Raw genomic sequence first — 19,291 nt, forward strand, 5'->3', positions numbered from 1 at the left:
GCAGGGACTTAAACACACACTGCCATCAGCAACTGGAGGCTGCTGAGCCCTGCTATAGACCAGGTCCGACCCAGGTTAGTCCTCCTGCACAACGCAGGGAATTAAAAACACACTGCCATCAGCTGCTGGAGGCTGCTGAGCTCTACTATAGAGCAGGTCCGACCCAGGTTTCAGCTCCTGCACCCCGCAGGGACTTAAACACACGCAGCCATCAGCTTCTGGATGCTGCTGAGACATGCTGCAGACCAGGTCCGACGCAGGTTTCAGCTCCTGCACCCCGCAGGGACTTAAACACACACTGCCATCAGCTTCTGGGGGCTGCTGAGCTCTCCTGTAGACCAGGTCCGACCCAGGTATCGGCTCTCCCACCAGGCAGGGACTTAAACACACACTGTCATCAGCTTCTGGAGGCTGCTGAGCTCTTCTGCAGACCAGGTCCGACCCAGGTTTCTGCTCCTGCACCCTGCAGGGAACAAAACACACACTGCCATCTGCAACTGGAGGCTGCTGAGCCCTGCTGCAGACCAGGTCCGACCCAGGTTTCAGCTCCTCCACCCCGCAGGGAACTAAACACACACTGCCATCAGCTTCTGGAGGCTGCTGAGCTCTACTATAGAGCAGGTCCGACCCAGGTTTCAGCTCCTGCACCCCGCGGGGACTTAAACACACACTGCCATCACCTTCTGCTGGCTGCTGAGCTCTGCTGCAGACCAGGTCCGACCCAGGTTTCAGCTCCTGCACCCCGCAGGGGATTAAAGACACACTGCCATCAGCTTCTGGGGGCTGCTGAGCTCTGCTAAAGACCAGGTCCGACCCAGCTTTCAGCTCCTCCACCCCGCAGGGACCTAAACACACACTGCCATCAGCTTCTGAGTGGTAATGGGCCCTGCACAGACCAGGTCCGACCCAGGTTTCAGCTCTCCCACCCCGCAGGGGATCAAACACACACTGCCATCAGCTGCTGGAGGCTGCTGAGCTCCGCTATTGACCAGGTCCGACCCAGGTTCCTGCTCCTGCACCCCGCAGAGGATTAAAGACACATTGCCATCAGCTTCTGGAGGCTGCTGAGCCCTGCTGCAGACCAGGTCCGACCCAGGTTTCTGCCTCTCCACCCCGCAGGGGATTAAACACACACTGCCATCAGCTTCTGGAGGCTGCTGAGCTCCGCTGCGGGCCAGGTCCGACCCAGGTTCCTGCTCCTCCACCCCGCAGGGACTTAGAGGCACGCTGCCATCAGCTGCTGGAGGGTGAATGGGCCCTGCTACAGACCAGGTCCGACCCAGGTATCAGCTCATCCACCCCGCAGGGACTTGAACACACACTGCCATCAGCTTCTGGAGGGTGATGGGCCATGCTGCAGACCAGGTGCGACCCAGGTTTCAGCTATCCCACCAGGCAGGGAATTAAACACACACTGCCATCAGCTGCTGGATGCTGCTGAGCCCTGCTGCAGACCAGGTCCGACCCAGGTTTCTGCTCCTCCACCCCGCAGGGACTTAGAGGCACGCTGCCATCAGCTTCTGGATTCTGCTGAGACATGCTGCAGACCAGGTCCGACCCAGGTCTAAGCTCCTCCACCCCGCAGGGACTTAAAGACACACTGCCATCAGCTTGTGGATGCTGCTGAGACATGCTGCAGACCAGGTCCGACCCAGGTTCCAGCTCTCCCACCAGGCAGGGACTTAAACACACACTGCAATCAGCTGCTGGAGGCTGCTGAGCTCTACTATAGAGCAGGTCCGACCCAGGTTTCAGCTCCTGCACCCCGCAGGGAATTGAAGACACACTGCCATCAGCTTCTGGAGGCTGCTGAGCTCTGCCATAGACCAGGTCCGACCCAGGTTCCAGCTCTCCCACCAGGCAGGAACTTAAACACACACTGCAATCAGCTGCTGGAGGCTGCTGAGCTCTACTATAGAGCAGGTCCGACCCAGGTTTCAGCTCCTGCACCCCGCAGGGACTTAAACACACGCAGCCATCAGCTGCTGGAGGGTGATGGGCCCTGCTGCAGACCAGGTCCGACCCAAGTTTCAGCTCTCCCACCCCGCAGGGGATCAAACACACACTGCCATCAGCTTCTGGAGGCTGCTGAGCTCTACTATAGAGCAGGTCCGACCCAGGTTTCAGCTCCTGCACCCCGCAGGGACTTAAACACACGCAACCATCAGCTGCTGGACGGTGATGGGCCCTGCTATAGACCAGGTCCGACCCAGGTTTCAGCTCTCCCACCCCGCAGGGACTTAAAGACACACTGCCATCAGCTTCTGGATGCTGATGAGACATGCTGCAGACCAGGTCCGACCGCGATTTAAGCTCTGCCACCCAGCAGGGACTTAAACACACGCAGCAATCAGCTGCTGGAGGGTGATGGGCCCTGCTGCAGACCAGGTCCGACCCAAGTTTCAGCTCTCCCACCCCGCAGGGGATCAAACACACACTGCCAACAGCTTCTGGAGGCTGCTGAGCTCTACTATAGAGCAGGTCCGACCCAGGTTTCAGCTCCTGCACCCCGCAGGGAATTGAAGACACACTGCCATCAGCTTCTGGAGGCTGCTGAGCTCTGCCATAGACCAGGTCCGACCCAGGTTCCAGCTCTCCCACCAGGCAGGGACTTAAACACACACTGCAATCAGCTGCTGGAGGCTGCTGAGCTCTACTATAGAGCAGGTCCGACCCAGGTTTCAGCTCCTGCACCCCGCAGGGACTTAAACACACGCAGCCATCAGCTGCTGGAGGGTGATGGGCCCTGCTGCAGACCAGGTCCGACCCAGGTTCCAGCTCTCCCACCAGGCAGGGACTTAAACACACATTGCAATCAGCTGCTGGAGGCTGCTGAGCTCTACTATAGAGCAGGTCCGACCCAGGTTTCAGCTCCTGCACCCCGCAGGGACTTAAACACACGCAGCCATCAGCTGCTGGAGGGTGATGGGCCCTGCTGCAGACCAGGTCCGACCCAAGTTTCAGCTCTCCCACCCCGCAGGGGATCAAACACACACTGCCATCAGCTTCTGGAGGCTGCTGAGCTCTACTATAGAGCAGGTCCGACCCAGGTTTCAGCTCCTGCACCCCGCAGGGACTTAAAGACACACTGCCATCAGCTTCTGGATGCTGCTGAGACATGCTGCAGACCAGGTCCGACCGGGATTTAAGCTCTGCCACCCAGCAGGGACTTAAACACACACTGCCATCAGCTTCTGGGGGCTGCTGAGCTCTGCTGTAGACCAGGTCCGACCCAGGTTGCAGCTCTCCCACCAGGCTGGGACTTAAACACACACTGCCATCAGCTTCTGGAGGCTGCTGAGCTCTGCTATAGACCAGGTGCGACCCAGGTTTCTGCTCCTCCACCCCGCAGGGAACTAAACACACACTGCCATCAGCTTCTGGGTGGTGATGGGCCCTGCTTTAGACCAGGTCCGACCCAGGTTTCAGCTCTCCCACCCCGCAGGGGATTAAACACACACTGCCATCAGCTTCTGGAGGCTGCTGAGCTCCGCTGCAGACCAGGTCCGACCCAGGTCTCAGCTCCTCCACCCCGCAGGGACTTAAAGACACACTGCCATCAGCTTCTGGATGCTGCTGAGACAAGCTGCAGACCAGGTCCGACCCAGGTTTCTGCTCCTCCACCCCGCAGGGCCTTAAACTCACACTGCCATCAGCTTCTGGATGCTGCTGAGACAAGCTGCAGACCAGGTCCGACCCAGGTTTCGGCTCATCCACCCCGCATGGACTTAAACCCACACTGCCATCAGCTTCTGGATGCTGCTGAGACAAGCTGCAGACCAGGTCCGACCCAGGTTTCTGCTCCTCCACCCTGCAGGGCCTTAAACTCACACTGCCATCAGCTGCTGGATGCTGCTGAGCTCTGCTGCAGACCAGGTCCGACCCAGGTTTCAGCTCTCCCACCCCGCAGGGACTTAAACACACACAGCCATCAGCTTCTGGGGGCTGCTGAGCCCTGCTGCAGACCAGGTCCGACCCAGGTTTCTGCTCCTCCACCCCGCAGGGCCTTAAACTCACACTGCCATCAGCTTCTGGAGGCTGCTGAGACATGCTGCAGACCAGGTCCGACCCAGGTTATGGCTCCTGCACCCCGCAGGGAATTAAAAACACACCGCCATCAGCTTCTGGAGGGTGATGGGCCCTGCTGCGGACCAGGTCCGACCCAGGTTTCAGCTCCTGCACCCCACTAGGAATTAAACACACACTGCCATCAGCAACTGGAGGCTGCTGAGCCCTGCTATAAGCCAGGTCCGACCCAGGTTATGCCTCCTGCACCCCGCAGGGAATTAAAAACACACTGCCATCAGCTGCTGGAGGCTGCTGAGCTCTACTATAGAGCAGGTCCGACCCAGGTTTCAGCTCCTGCACCCCGCAGGGAATTGAAGACACACTGCCATCAGCTTCTGGAGGCTGCTGAGCTCTGCCATAGACCAGGTCCGACCCATGTTCCAGCTCTCCCACCAGGCAGGGACTTAAACACACACTGCAATCAGCTGCTGGAGGCTGCTGAGCTCTACTATAGAGCAGGTCCGACCCAGGTTTCAGCTCCTGCACCCCGCAGGGACTTAAACACACGCAGCCATCAGCTGCTGGAGGGTGATGGGCCCTGCTGCAGACCAGGTCCGACCCAAGTTTCAGCTCTCCCACCCCGCAGGGGATCAAACACACACTGCCATCAGCTTCTGGAGGCTGCTGAGCTCTACTATAGAGCAGGTCCGACCCAGGTTTCAGCTCCTGCACCCCGCAGGGACTTAAACACACGCAGCCATCAGCTGCTGGACGGTGATGGGCCCTGCTATAGACCAGGTCCGACCCAGGTTTCAGCTCTCCCACCCCGCAGGGACTTAAAGACACACTGCCATCAGCTTCTGGATGCTGCTAAGACATGCTGCAGACCAGGTCCGACGCAGGTTTCAGGTCCTGCACCCCGCAGGGACTTAAACACACACTGCCATCAGCTTCTGGGGGCTGCTGAGCTCTGCTGTAGACCAGGTCCGACCCAGGTATCGGCTCTCCCACCAGGCAGGGACTTAAACACACACTGTCATCAGCTTCTGGAGGCTGCTGAGCTCTTCTGCAGACCAGGTCCGACCCAGGTTTCTGCTCCTGCACCCCACAGGGAACAAAACACACACTGCCATCTGCAACTGGAGGCTGCTGAGCCCTGCTGCAGACCAGGTCCGACGCAGGTTTCAGCTCCTGCACCCCGCAGGGGATTAAAGACACACTGCCATCAGCTTCTGGGGGCTGCTGAGCTCTGCTGCAGACCAGGTCCGACCCAGGTTTCAGCTCCTGCACCCCGCAGGGACTTAAAAACACACTGCCATCAGCTTCTGCTGGCTGCTGAGCTCTGCTGCAGACCAGGTCCGACACGGGATTCTGCTCCTGCACCCCGCAGGGAACTAAACACACACTGCCATCTGCAACTGGGCTGCTGAGCTCTGCTGTGGACAAGGTCCGACCCAGGTTTCATCTCTCCCACCCCGCAGGGAATTAAAGACACACCGCCATCAGCTTCTAGAGGCTGCTGAGCTCTGCTATAGACCAGGTCCGACCCAGGTTTCAGCTCTCCCACCAGGCAGGGACTTAAACACACACTGCCATCAGCTTCTGGAGGCTGCTGAGCTCTGCTATAGACCAGGTCCGACCCAGATTTCAGCTCCTCCACCCCGCAGGGACCTAAACACACACTGCCATCAGCTTCTGAGTGGTAATGGGCCCTGCTGCAGACCAGGTCCGAACCAGGTATCTGCTCCTCCATCCCGCAGGGGATTACAGACACACTGCCATCAGCTTCTGGATGGTGATGGGCCCTGCTGCAGAGCAAGTCCGACCCGAGTTACAGCTCTCCCACCAGGCAGGGAATTAAACACACACTGCCATCAGCTTCTGGAGGCTGCTGAGCTCTGCTATAGACCAGGTACGACCCAGGTTTCAGCTATCCCACCAGGCAGGGTCTTAAACACACACTGCCATCAGCTTCTGGAGGCTGCTGAGCTCTACTATAGAGCAGGTCCGACCCAGGTTTCAGCTCCTGCACCCCGCAGGGAATTGAAGACACACTGCCATCAGCTTCTGGAGGCTGCTGAGCTCTGCCATAGACCAGGTCCGACCCAGGTTTCAGCTCTCCCACCAGGCAGGGTCTTAAACACACACTGCCATCAGCTTCTGGAGGCTGCTGAGCTCCGCTATAGACCAGGTCCGACCCAGGTTCCTGCTCCTGCACCCCGCAGAGGATTAAAGACACACTGCCATCAGCATCTGGGTGGTGATGGGCCCTGCTTTAGACCAGGTCCAACCCAGGTTTCAGCTCTCCCACCAGGCAGGGTCTTAAACACACACACTGCCATCAGCTGCTGGAGGCTGCTGAGCTCCGCTATAGACCAGGTCCGACCCAGGTTTCTGCTCCTGCACCCCGCAGAGGATTAAAGACACATTGCCATCAGCTTCTGGAGGCTGCTGAGCCCTGCTGCAGACCAGGTCCGACCCAGGTTTCTGCTCCTGCACCCCGCAGAGGATTAAAGACACATTGCCATCAGCTTCTGGAGGCTGCTGAGCTCTGCTATAGACCAGGTCCGACCCAGGTTTCAGCTCCTGCACCCCACTGGGAAATAAAGACACACTGCCATCAGCTGCTGGAGGCTGCTGATCTCTGCTGCAGACCAGGTCCGACCCAGGTTTCTGCTCCTCCACCCCGCAGGGAACTAAACACACACTTCCTTCAGCTTCTGGAGGGGGATGGGCCCTGCTGCGGGCCAGGTCCGACGCAGGTTTCTGCTCCTGCACCCCGCAGGGACTTAAACACACGCAGCCATCAGCTGCTGGAGGGTGATGGGCCCTGCTGCAGACCAGGTCCGACCCAAGTTTCAGCTCTCCCACCCCGCAGGGGATCAAACACACACTGCCATCAGCTTCTGGAGGCTGCTGAGCTCTACTATAGAGCAGGTCCGACCCAGGTTTCAGCTCCTGCACCCCGCAGGGACTTAAACACACGCAGCCATCAGCTGCTGGAGGGTGATGGGCCCTGCTGCAGACCAGGTCCGACCCAAGTTTCAGCTCTCCCACCCCGCAGGGACTTAAACACACACTGCCATCAGCTGCTGGAGGCTGCTGAGCTCTACTATAGAGCAGGTCCGACCCAGGTTTCAGCTCCTGCACCCCGCAGGGACTTAAACACACACTGCCATCACCTTCTGCTTGCTGCTGAGCTCTGCTGCAGACCAGGTCCGACCCAGGTTTCAGCTCCTGCACCCCGCAGGGGATTAAAGACACACTGCCATCAGCTTCTGGGGGCTTCTGAGCTCTGCTAAAGACCAGGTCCGACCCAGCTTTCAGCTCCTCCACCCCGCAGGGACCTAAACACACACTGCCATCAGCTTCTGAGTGGTAATGGGCCCTGCTGCAGACCAGGTCCGACCCAGGTTTCAGCTCTCCCACCCCGCAGGGGATCAAACACACACTGCCATCAGCTGCTGGAGGCTGCTGAGCTCCGCTATAGACCAGGTCTGACCCAGGTTCCTGCTCCTGCACCCCGCAGAGGATTAAAGACACATTGCCATCAGCTTCTGGAGGCTGCTGAGCCCTGCTGCAGACCAGGTCCGACCCAGGTTTCCGCCTCTCCACCCCGCAGGGGATTAAACACACACTGCCATCAGCTTCTGGAGGCTGCTGAGCTCCGCTGCGGGCCAGGTCCGTAGAGAAGCCCAAGCAAGAAGCGCCCCGAGGAGCGTCTTGCCACATGTCAACACTGGGTCTGACTGAGCGCCTCCAGGAGAGAGGCCCAAGCAAGACACGCCCCGAGGAGCGTCTTGACACTTGTCAACACTGGGTCTGACTGAGGGCCTCCATGAGAGAAGCCCAAGCAAGACGCGCCCCGAGGAGAGTCTTGCCACATGTCAACACTGGGTCTGACAGAGGGCATCCAGGAGAGAGGCCCACGCAATACGCGCCCCTAGGAGCGTCTTGCCACATGTCAGCACTCGGTCTGACTGAGCGCCTCCAGGAGAGAGGCCCAAGCAAGAAGCGCCCCGAGGAGCGTCTTGCCACGTGTCAACACTGGGTCTTATTGAGGGCCTTCTGGAGAGAGGCCCAAGCAAGACGCGCCCCGAGGAGCATCTTGCCACATGTCAACAATGGGTCTGACTGAGGGCCTCCAGGAGAGAAGCCCAAGCAAGACGCGCCCCGAGGAGCTTCTTGCCACATGTCAGCACTCGGTCTGACTGAGCTCCTCCAGGAGAGAGGCCCAAGCAAGACGCGCCCCGAGGAGCGTCTTGACACATGTCTCCTCTGGGTCTGACTGAGCGCCTCCAGGAGAAAGGCCCAAGCAAGACGTGCCCCGAGGAGCGTCTTGCCACATGTCAACACTGGGTCTGACTGAGTGCCTCCATGAGAGAAGCCCCAGCAAGACGCGCCCCGAGGAGCATCTTGCCACATGTCAACACTGGGTCTCACTGAGAACCTCCAGGAGAGAGGCCCAAGCAAGACGCGCCCCGAGGAGCGTCTTGACACATGTCTCCTCTGGGTCTGACTGAGCGCCTCCAGGAGAGAGGCCCAAGCAAGACGTGCCCCGAGGAGCGTCTTGCCACATGTCAACACTGGGTCTGACTGAGTGCCTCCATGAGAGAAGCCCCAGCAAGACGCGCCCCGAGGAGCATCTTGCCACATGTCAACACTGGGTCTGACTGAGCGCCTCCAGGAGAGAGGCCCAAGCAAGACGCGCCCCGAGGAGCGTCTTGTCAAATGTCACTACTCGGTCTGACTGAGCGCCTCCAGGAGAGAGGCCCAAGCAAGACGTGCCCCGAGGAGCGTCTTGCCACATGTCAACAATGGGTCTGACTGAGGGCCTCCAGGAGAGAAGCCCAAGCAAGAAGCGCCCCGAGGAGCGTCTTGCCACATGTCAACACTGGGTCTGACTGAGCGCCTCCAGGAGAGAGGCCCAAGCAAGACACGCCCCGAGGAGCATCTTGACACATGTCAACACTGGGTCTGACTGAGGGCCTCCATGAGAGAAGCCCAAGCAAGACGCGCCCCGAGGAGAGTCTTGCCACATGTCAACACTGGGTCTGACAGAGGGCATCCAGGAGAGAGGCCAAAGCAAGACGCGCCCCAAGGAGCGTCTTGACACATGTCAGCACTGGGTCTGACAGAGGGCCTCCATGAGAGAGGCCCAAGCAAGACGCGCCCCGAGGAGTGTCTTGCCACATGTCAACACTGGGTCTGACTGAGCGCCTCCAGGAGAAAGGCCCAAGCAAGACGCGCCCCGAGGAGCGTCTTGCCACGTGTCAACACTGGGTCTGACTTAGCGCCTCCAGGAGAGAGGCCCAAGCAAGATGCGCCCCGAGGAGCGTCTTGCCACGTGTCACCACTGGGTCTGACTGAGCTCCTCCAGGAGAGAGGCCCAAGCAAGACGTGCCCCGAGGAGCGTCTTGCCACGTGTCACCACTGGGTCTGATTGAGCACCTCCAGGAGAGAGGCCCCAGCAAGACGCGCCCCGAGGAGCGTCTTGCCTTATGTCAGCACTCGGTCTGACTGAGCGCCTCCAGGAGAGAGGCCCAAGCAAGACGCGCCCCGAGGAGCGTCTTGCCACATGTCACTACTCACTACTCGGCCTAACTGAGCGCCTCCAGGAGAGAGGTCCAAGCAAGACGCGCCCCGAGGAGCGTCTTGCCACATATCACTACTCCGTCTGACTGAGCGCCTGCAGGAGAGAGGCCCAAGCAAGACGTGCCCCGAGGAGCATCTTGCCACATGTCATCAATGGGTCTGACTGAGGGCCTCCAGGAGAGAAGCCCAAGCAAGACGCGCCCCGAGCAGCGTCTTGCCACATGTCAGCACTCGGTCTGACTGAGTGCCTCCAGGAGAGAGGCCCAAGCAAGACGTGCTCCGAGGAGCGTCTTGCCACATGTCAACACTGGGTCTGACTGAGCGCCTCCAGGAGAGGCCCAAGCAAGACGCGCCCCGAGGAGCGTCTTGCCACATGTGAACACTGGGTCTGACTGAGCGCCTCCAGGAGAGAGGCCCAAGCAAGACGCGCCCGGAGGAGCGTCTTGCCACATGTCAGCACTCGGTCTGACTGAGCGCCTCCAGGAGAGAGGCCCAAGCAAGACGCGCCCCGAGGAGCATCTTGACACATGTCTCCTCTGGGTCTGACTGAGCGCCTCCAGGAGAGAGGCCCAAGCAAGACGTGCCCCGAGGAGCGTCTTGCCACATGTCAACACTGGGTCTGACTGAGTGCCTCCATGAGAGAAGCCCCAGCAAGACGCGCCCCGAGGAGCATCTTGCCACATGTCAACACTGGGTCTGACTGAGAACCTCCAGGAGAGAGGCCCAAGCAAGACGCGCCCTGAGGAGCGTCTTGCCACATGTCAACACTGGGTCGACTGAGCGCCTCCAGGAGAGAGGCCCAAGCAAGACGCGCCCCGAGGAGCGTCTTGTCAAATGTCACTACTCGGTCTGACTGAGCGCCTCCAGGAGAGAGGCCCAAGCAAGACGTGCCCCGAGGAGCGTCTTGCCACATGTCAACAATGGGTCTGACTGAGGGCCTCCAGGAGAGAAGCCCAAGCAAGAAGCGCCCCGAGGAGCGTCTTGCCACATGTCAACACTGGGTCTGACTGAGCGCCTCCAGGAGAGAGGCCCAAGCAAGACACGCCCCGAGGAGCGTCTTGACACATGTCAACACTGGGTCTGACTGAGGGCCTAAATGAGAGAAGCCCAAGCAAGACGCGCCCCGAGGAGAGTCTTGCCACATGTCAACACTGGGTCTGACAGAGGGCATCCAGGAGAGAGGCCCAAGCAATATGCGCCCCGAGGAGCGTCTTGCCACATGTCAGCACTCGGTCTGACTGAGCGCCTCCAGGAGAGAGGCCCAAGCAAGAAGCGCCCCGAGGAGTGTCTTGCCACGTGTCAACACTGGGTCTGATTGAGGGCCTTCTGGAGAGAGGCCCAAGCAAGACGCGCCCCGAGGAGCGTCTTGCCACATGTCAACAATGGGTCTGACTGAGGGCCTCCAGGAGAGAAGCCCAAGCAAGACGCGCCCCGAGGAGCTTCTTGCCACATGTCAGCACTCGGTCTGACTGAGCGCCTCCAGGAGAGAGGCCCAAGCAAGACGCGGCCCGAGGAGCGTCTTGACACATGTCAACACTGGGTCTGACAGAGGGTCTCCAGGAGAGAGGCCCAAATAAGACGCGCCCCGAGGAGCGTCTTGCCACATGTCAACAATGGGTCTGACTGAGGGCTTCCAGGAGAGAAGCCCAAGCAAGACGCGCCCCGAGGAGCGTCTTGACACATTTCTCCTCTGGGTCTGACTGAGCGCCTCCAGGAGAGAGGCCCAAGCAAGACGTGCCCCGAGGAGCGTCTTGCCACATGTCAACACTGGGTCTGACTGAGTGCCTCCATGAGAGAAGCCCCAGCAAGACGCGCCCCGAGGAGCATTTTGCCACATGTCAACACTGGGTCTGACTGAGAACCTCCAGGGGAGAGGCCCAAGCAAGACGCGCCCCGAGGAGCGTCTTGCCACATGTCAACACTCGGTCTGTTCCCATCAAAGAGCCATTATTACCCATTTCCCATAGTAAAGAAAACACCGCAGCAGTCACATCGTTGTGGGCGGGCCTACCCTCAGACAGCAGAGCGCTGCTCACAACAGGTGACAGCAGCCGGTACCATGGGCGTCGCACCCGTGGGGGATTCAACACCCACACTTTTCCAGCTGTTTTGCTCACCTCCACACCAGTCTGGTTTCTTTACGTCACACTCACTCTGTTTGCCTCATCTCCTTCTTCACCTCCGCTTCTGACAGCCGATGTCGGGTTTCCAGGAGAGCAGGAGAGGGAGGGACGGAAGAGCTCGACTGAATAATTTTACATCTTGATATTAGCTGTACAAAGTCTGAGTTTGATAAAGTGAAGAACAACCATTTGCAGAGGTTTATAATAGGCGCGGCGCCAGGTTTTCATTTTTGGGTGGGCCACGGTAATTCTGGATGGACCGTAATAAGCAGTGCCTTAAGTGAAGCAGGCAGGTCGCGCTAGAAAATTTAGTTTAAAAAGACGTCATAAATGTGTTCCCCCGTCATTTTTATTTATAAAATATGAAGTAAAAACTCCCAATTTAATTTTCATTCATTTGTCATTAATATGTAGTCTACACCCGTGCGTTAAGTGGACCAACTTCCAGTAAACGCAAAGCATCCAGCCCACCTCTCCAAATGCGTAAAATGTGCATCAGCCGCTAGTTAGGCGTGCCGCGCGCACCGTCAGCTATCAGCCCAGACAAGAGCAGAGCAAATAGAGAAAGAATAGAGGATAATTGTGTCTGGATGTGGATGGAGATTACATTTTACAGCAGCCTGATCATCATTTAAACACGTAAACCATCACCTGGCTTCTAGTCCACGCTATCAGCATTATTTTAATTGGTGTGTGTGTGTGTGTTCCACTTCAAACACTGGTCTAACCAACCAAACCTGCGTGTCCAGTAACATATTAATGTTACAATTAAACAGTTTCACTTCATGTAGGCTAGGAACGTTTCACCTGCCGTGGCCCGACCGCTTCTGCTCCACATAAACTTTGTGCGTGATCAAATGTCTCTACAGGTGCTTTCTGAGCTGAAGAGGCGACTGGATGCGTCATGCGTCTCCATATTAGAGACGGGAACAAGCGCTGTTCAGCCAAACTTTCATAATTTCATAAAAATAACATTTTTCCAAATGACATCCCTCAGAGAGACCGGGTTTCCAGACCGCTTCAGTGGGAGGAAATCAACGAACATCCTTGAGTATATCCGTCAAAATAAACAGTCAAATGGAAATATCTGTAACCTGTCATTTAACTGTTTTGCCTTCCTTTGAAGATTGTTGCAAAGAGAAAGAATTAAACTTGATTAACCCCAGAGCCACGCGCACTGCGCTGTACGTCGTGACTGTAAATGAGGGGGAAACGATTTAATCGGATCCTTTTCTTTTCAACATGGTTTAATGTAAAGTTTCATTCAGTACAAACTTTAGTTACACCAATCTAACGAGACAGAGCCTGGATTTGGATTATGAACAGTTTAAACATGTTTAAAACGGAGACATGCGTGACGCGTCTAAAATTCGCACCTGCTCCGCTATTATGGAAATTAAACTAACAAGAGGAATAGCATGAACTTATTTTAGGCACAGACAATATCCCCCACACTTTTGAAAAGGTTGCAACGCGCCTGATCGCTCGTGTACGTCAAAGTTATCTTTCGTAAGAAGATAATCAATAAAACGATTTATATAAAGTGGATCCAGAAGCTGTAGCCCGTCTCTGCCGACAATATTTTGATATTTTTCACCCTGTTGGTGGTTTTACTGAGCAGGTGCCACTTTTGTCACGCGATTCTTTTTAAAACATGTTTAGACTGTTCAGAATACAAATCCGGGCTCTGTCACGTTTGATTGTTGTAATTAAACTTTGTAGGTGGGGAAGGTCAGAAAGCAGCTCAGAAGCGCATATGATTACGCACAAGCGTGACGCGTCAACCCGGTCTCACAGTAAGACCGGGTTGGACCTGTTCAGGTTTACGCAGACAATCTTTACATTTAGAATTGGCATACAGATGTAAAATTAATGCAGTAAAATATAAAGCATTTTATTTAAATATCCATTCATTATTTTAAAAGTACAGAGAGCCGCATCAGATGGATGGAGGAGCCGCATGCGGCTCCAGAGCCGCGGGGTGCCGACCCCTGTGCTAGCCTACTTTATTGTCCCCAGCAATTTTTAAACCCCACTCAAGTGTATGGTTATTGTCCCCAGCAATTCGGAAAACAAACTGACAGCCTTGGTTGAACCCCCACTCCTCTGTTTGGTCTCCTTTTTTATTACAGCCCACCACTTCCAGTCTGGGTTGTAACAATCTGCAGACAGATTTCTGAGTATCTCCTCCATTGGTACACAGATCCTCACTGAGCCATGTACTGTGAACAAATAGTTTCTCCATGATATTATCCAGCAAGGTCCCGTTTTTGTCAAAACAAGGGTGAGGTAATGAAAAAATAGAAATATTTCATTAAATTAACATTTAAATTATTTATATGCATCATAAAAAAAACATGTTTTGAAATATATAAAGTGCACCAAACTTGACTCAGTCCATTCAACAATTCTAAATGGACAATTATGTAACTCATCAATTAATTATTTGAAAGGATAATTTGTCAATTAAATACTGAAAAAAATAAACAATTCATTAATGAGGCAAGAACTTTTCTTTCTCTCTCTCTCTCTCTCTCTCTCTCTCTCTGGAAGCCCCACTCTAAGGGAGTTTGCAGTGTATTAGTGAGTCATATATTGTACAACCACAGTCATAATGTTTTCAATCAGTAGTTTTATTTCAGTTTGTATTTTTCCAGTATCACAAAAAATGTAATTTTATATGGTTAAAACCATCTAGCTTATGAGCACTTTTTAAAACACTGCCCAGCAAACATTCGGACGTTTAATGACAGTTGAACGGTCACAACTGTAAAATACCTGAAATTAAGGAAAATTACCAAGACATCTACTGCATTTTCCTTTGCCCGGACTCGAAACCGGATCCTCCGGGGCGAGAGTCACCCACTCTCCCAGCTGAGCTATGCCAGGAACTACTGAATAGCAGACTTTTTTATATAGATAGGTAGAGGGTAAAGTGCGGGGTACACTAACCAATCAGAGGACAGAGAAGATCTGCCACAGGCCACGCCTCCAGAGTGCCAAAAGCCCTTACAGCCGAGCGAGCAGGAGTCAGAAACCGAGCGCGCAGAGAGGCTGCCGAGCGCGCACAGAGGCTGCCGCACGCGCACATTTTCCTCTGCCGTGTGCTCGTTGACAACGCGCGCACACAGGTTTGTCACTTGTGCACATCCTTGTGCGCTCACAGACACAGTTTGCTCCCTCTCAGTGCACGAATGACCTCTCGCCATGTATATTTCCGCTCGCGAGTCCCGTTCACACGCGCGCTGCCATGTATATTTTCGCTTGCGAGTCCCGTTCACACGCGCGCTGTGGACCCAATGCGCGTGCACGGGTTGTGGCACGCTTTAAACGCCATAGGTCTCTCTAGGACATTCAGAAGCCAAGTTAGAATCCCACAAAGGTGTAACTTGACTACTTCTTTAAAGTGACACCAGGCCCGGTGACCTTTGGGACATGGTTTGACCCCCTATAGGAATGTGCGATCATCATGAAACGTTCAGATCACTTACAACTCAATAGATTCTACCTTCTTGTAACGTTTCAGCCTGATTGGACCTTGTTTTCACACAAATGAACCCAGAATGATGTGAAATTGTGCTTCGTGCAACATAATTCTGGGTGCCATTTAAAAACCATAAGTGCTAATGACTCCATTCCTTTTTGTGGTAATGGGGGCTGTGAATTGGAGTACTCTAAAACAAACCTGACCTCTCTAGGATATTCAGAAGCCAAGTTATAAGCCCACAAAGGTGTAACTGGACTACTTCTTTAAATTGACACCAGATCCGGTGACCTTTAGGACATGGTTTGACCCCCTTAGGAAAGTGCTATCATCATGAAACGTTCAGATCACTTTAGAGGTGTGAATCTTCACTAGTCTCACGATTCGATTCGATTACGATTATTGTGTCAGCGATTCAATTCGATTCGATATCTCGATGCATCACGATGCATCACGATTATTTCATGTGGATTTCATGTCATCAATAAATATATGTTAGACATTTGCTTTTTTATTTAACAAAAACTTTTATTTGCATAAATATGCAGTAAACAGCTTTCTGATAACAGTCCTTGGGACAGTGTAAAAGTACCAAACATTTGAAGCTTTAGTTTGCATTTAAGAGGATTGCACAGCAAAAAAAAAATCTCTTTCCTCATTAAACAATAATGTCTCAGGCTGTCGGAAAAACATGTTCTGTAGATGCTAACAAAATATTTAACAACTCTGAACAACCGTAAATGAGAAATAATTATTTGGAAAGTATTCTCTCCTGTGATAACAGTCCTTATACAAAAGTGAAAAACTTTAAATTTAAGAGGACTTAAGAACATAAAAAAATATCTCCTTATTTGACATTCACTTCTCAGGCTGTGTGGGGGGAAAGAAACGTGTTCTTCAGATGTTTGCAAAATCTACCAATACTGGCATATTTTGGAAAACCCACGAATAATACATAACAGTCCTTGGGACAACAAAAAGTGCAAACATTTTAACATTTGTTTGAATTTAAGAAGATGTACTGAAAAGTAATAATGATGACTAGTTAACATTTGGAAGTTGAAGGTTTTTGTGCAAAAACACCAGTTGATCTACATGCTGTGGTTTGAGAGTAGATCTTTTGGCCGTGATAACGTCTCCAGCAGTGGAGAAAACACGTTCTGCAGATACACTTGTTCCAGGGATGCAAAGGTATCGTTTTGACAGTCGAGCCAGGAGAGGAAATGTAACCTTGTGTACCCTCCACCAGTTTAAAGGGTCCTCTGACAGGGGCAATGATGACGTTTTCAAATAATTATCCATTTCCTCTTCAGCTCTGACATAGGGGGTCTTGGATTCTTCACTAACCTCAACATCATTGAAAGACTGTCCCAGCAAGCTCACAAGTAATGATGTAGGCTTTCTTTTAGCAGCCGAGGGATCGTCTGCCGAGGTTCCATCCTTCTGAACTTCGGGTTGCACCGGAACTTTTGGGTGCATGGCCAGGATACACTCCTGCTGTTTAGGGAAAAAATAAAAAATCATTATTTTATCTGATAGGGAACTTACTAGTCTGTCTAAATTGTATGGCTTTCAATATTTTAAAATATTTAATGATTAATCACACTTTTGAAAATGTTGATGTACCTTATCATAATATTTATTTTTATTATGATAAAAGCATTCCGGTGGATTTACTCATTTTATGCTAATGTAAATAATTACTTACAGCACCAAACATGGCAAATTATTAAGAATATTATACAGAAATGTATATGTTAATTCAAAAAGAAAGTGATGAATTTACCTCCAAACATGTTGCCTCCTCAGTCACTTCTCTGTAGACATCTGATCGCTCCTTCTCTGTCAGGAAAGGTAATCCCTTAAAGCGGGGATCCAGGGCCGAGGCTGTACAAAGCATTTTCTTCTCTGCCTCAGAGCTGTACCTGTTCATGAGATCTGTTCTGACAGCATTCTTGATGTCGTGAATCATGGGTGAGTCGCTGATGCTGCTGGTCATGTTTTGGAGAAGTTGTGCCTTGAGTGGAGCAATCAAGGAGATGGTTGGATTGCTTTCCTCAGATATTAGTGTGGTTGCATCTTTCATTGCTTTTAATGCACTGACAGCGTCTTCAGCATTAGATACATCTGTCTCGTTGAGTGTGCAGATGTCAGACTCTCCTTTTCTAACTTCCGGTGACAACAAGGTGGCACAAATGGCAGGTTGCTGTTCCAAAAACCTCTGGACCATGTCGTAGGAACTGTTCCACCTTGTTGGTACATCTGTGAGTAGTTTTTGATTTTTCAGACCCAAGCATTTCTGATTTACCTTTAAACAGTGGCTTGCTGTTGTGCTACGATGGAAGAATATGGATATACGTCTGATTCTTCCCAGAAGCCTGGTAAGCGATGCAACTCGAAGCCCACGCTGTGATGCCAGGTTCAATGTGTGAGCAAAGCATCTGACATGTTTGAATTTTCTGATTTGAGCTGCAAGAATCATGTTTGAAGCGTTGTCTGTAACCAGGACAATATCTTTATCTGACAGCTGCCACTCTGAAACAACATCTGAAAGTAGCTCTGCCAGATGTGCACCTGTGTGAGACTCATAAACAGCTCTCGTCTGCAGCACGAGGGAAATAATCTGCCAGTCCTCGCTCATGTAGTGTGCCGTCACTGTAATATAGGACTCTGTTGCCACTGAAGTCCAGGAATCGCATGTTATTGCTACTAAATTAGCTTTGCTCATGGAGGTTAATATCTTGGCTTTGGTTTCATCATACAGTGCAGGAATTACCTGTTCTGCGAAGTGGCTACGTGCAGGGACCTTGTATCGTGGCTCCAGTGTCTTTAACATGTGTTTGAACCCAGGGTTTTCCACGACAGAATACGGTCGTAAATCCTTCGCAATGAAAGCCCCCACAGCCTGGGTTATTTTCTTCCCTTTTTCCGAGTTGGGAGGTATTATTGAGAGAGCCGCATTAATTTTTGGCTGCGCAGGGCTGGGCGGTTCAACAGCCGGTGTTATTGTTAGCAACTCAGGGTGGAAACGGCTAACATGATTCCTTAAATTGGTGGTGTTCCCGACGTATTTAATCTTGCTGTGGCAGGTTTTACACACGGCATATGACATGTCCAAATCATGTCTCCCTGATTGTTGGTAAAATCCAAAACGGCTCCATATGTCTGCTTTCAGTGTCTTTGGAGGGTCTTTTATCTGTAACGCTAACTCGGAGCTTAGTTCCGCAATGACCGCAAAGGCGCCAGTGCGCAGCTGCATTCGTCGCTCCATTATGACGTTTGAAGTAAGGGACAAAATCAGCCGATGCTAGGCTAAAAGATTCATGTTGCGGTTGGAAAACAAACATTATGTTATAATCGATTATAGGGCGCTTCTGCATCGATGCATAATCATTTATGTCCGCATCGCAATGCATCGATTATATGATTATTTTAAACGGCTCTAGATCACTTACAACTCAATTGATTCTACCTTCCTGTAACGTTTCTGCCTGATTGGACCTTGTTTTCCCACAAATGAACCCAGAATGATGTGAAATTGTGCTTCGTGCAACATAATTCTGGGTGCCATTTAAAAACCATAAGTGCTAATGACTCCATTCCTTTTTGTGGTTGTAGGGGCTGTTGATTGGAGTACACTAAAACAAACCTTATCTCTCTAGGACATTCAGAAGCCAAGTTATAAGCCCACAAATGTGTAACTGGACTACTTCTTTAAATTGACACCAGATCCGGTGACCTTTGGGACATGGCTTGACCCCCTTAGGAAAGTGCTATCATCAAGAAACGTTCAGATCACCTACAACTCAATAGATTCTACCTTCCTGTAACGTTTCAGCCTGATTGGACCTTGTTTTCACACAAATGGACCCAGAATGATGCGAAATTGTGCTTCGTGCAACAGAATTCTGCGTGCCATTTAAAAACCATAAGTGCTAATGACTCCATTCCTTTTTGTGGTTGTAGGGGCTGTTGATTGGAGTACACTAAAACAAACCTTATCTCTCTAGGACATTCAGAAGCCAAGTTATAAGCCCACAAATGTGTAACTGGACTACTTCTTTAAATTGACACCAGATCC

At 52.7% G+C, this 19,291-nt stretch overlaps 1 protein-coding gene across 1 annotated transcript; it reads right to left on the bottom strand.

Moving 5' to 3' along the window:
* Nucleotides 1-8: 8 nt before the first annotated feature.
* On the bottom strand, nt 9-18,481 carry LOC139070462 (E3 SUMO-protein ligase ZBED1-like). The gene is made up of 6 exons (XM_070552723.1): nt 16,997-18,481; nt 16,450-16,707; nt 16,306-16,370; nt 5,692-5,816; nt 1,186-1,261; nt 9-84 (listed from the first exon to the last, which is right to left on the bottom strand). The coding sequence occupies exons 1-6, from the start codon at nt 18,479-18,481 to the stop codon at nt 9-11; spliced, it is 2,085 nt and encodes a 694-aa protein (XP_070408824.1).
* Between the last annotated feature and the right edge of the window lie 810 nt (nt 18,482-19,291).

The sequence above is a fragment of the Nothobranchius furzeri genome, chromosome 6 (assembly GCF_043380555.1).
Source record: "Nothobranchius furzeri strain GRZ-AD chromosome 6, NfurGRZ-RIMD1, whole genome shotgun sequence".
NCBI classification, from domain to species: domain Eukaryota; kingdom Metazoa; phylum Chordata; class Actinopteri; order Cyprinodontiformes; family Nothobranchiidae; genus Nothobranchius; species Nothobranchius furzeri.

Excerpts from the sequence above, each read along its gene's own strand:
- LOC139070462 (XM_070552723.1), bottom strand. The coding sequence starts at position 18,481 with ATGGAGCGACGAATGCAGCTGCGCACTGGCGCCTTTGCGGTCATTGCG. Across the intron at positions 16,371-16,449 it reads ACCCTTTAAACTGGTGGAGG|AACGTGTTTTCTCCACTGCT; the intron begins GTACACAAGGTT and ends GTGTATCTGCAG. Across the intron at positions 5,817-16,305 it reads CTACTCTCAAACCACAGCAT|CAGGGCCCATCACCATCCAG; the intron begins GTAGATCAACTG and ends CTTGCTCTGCAG.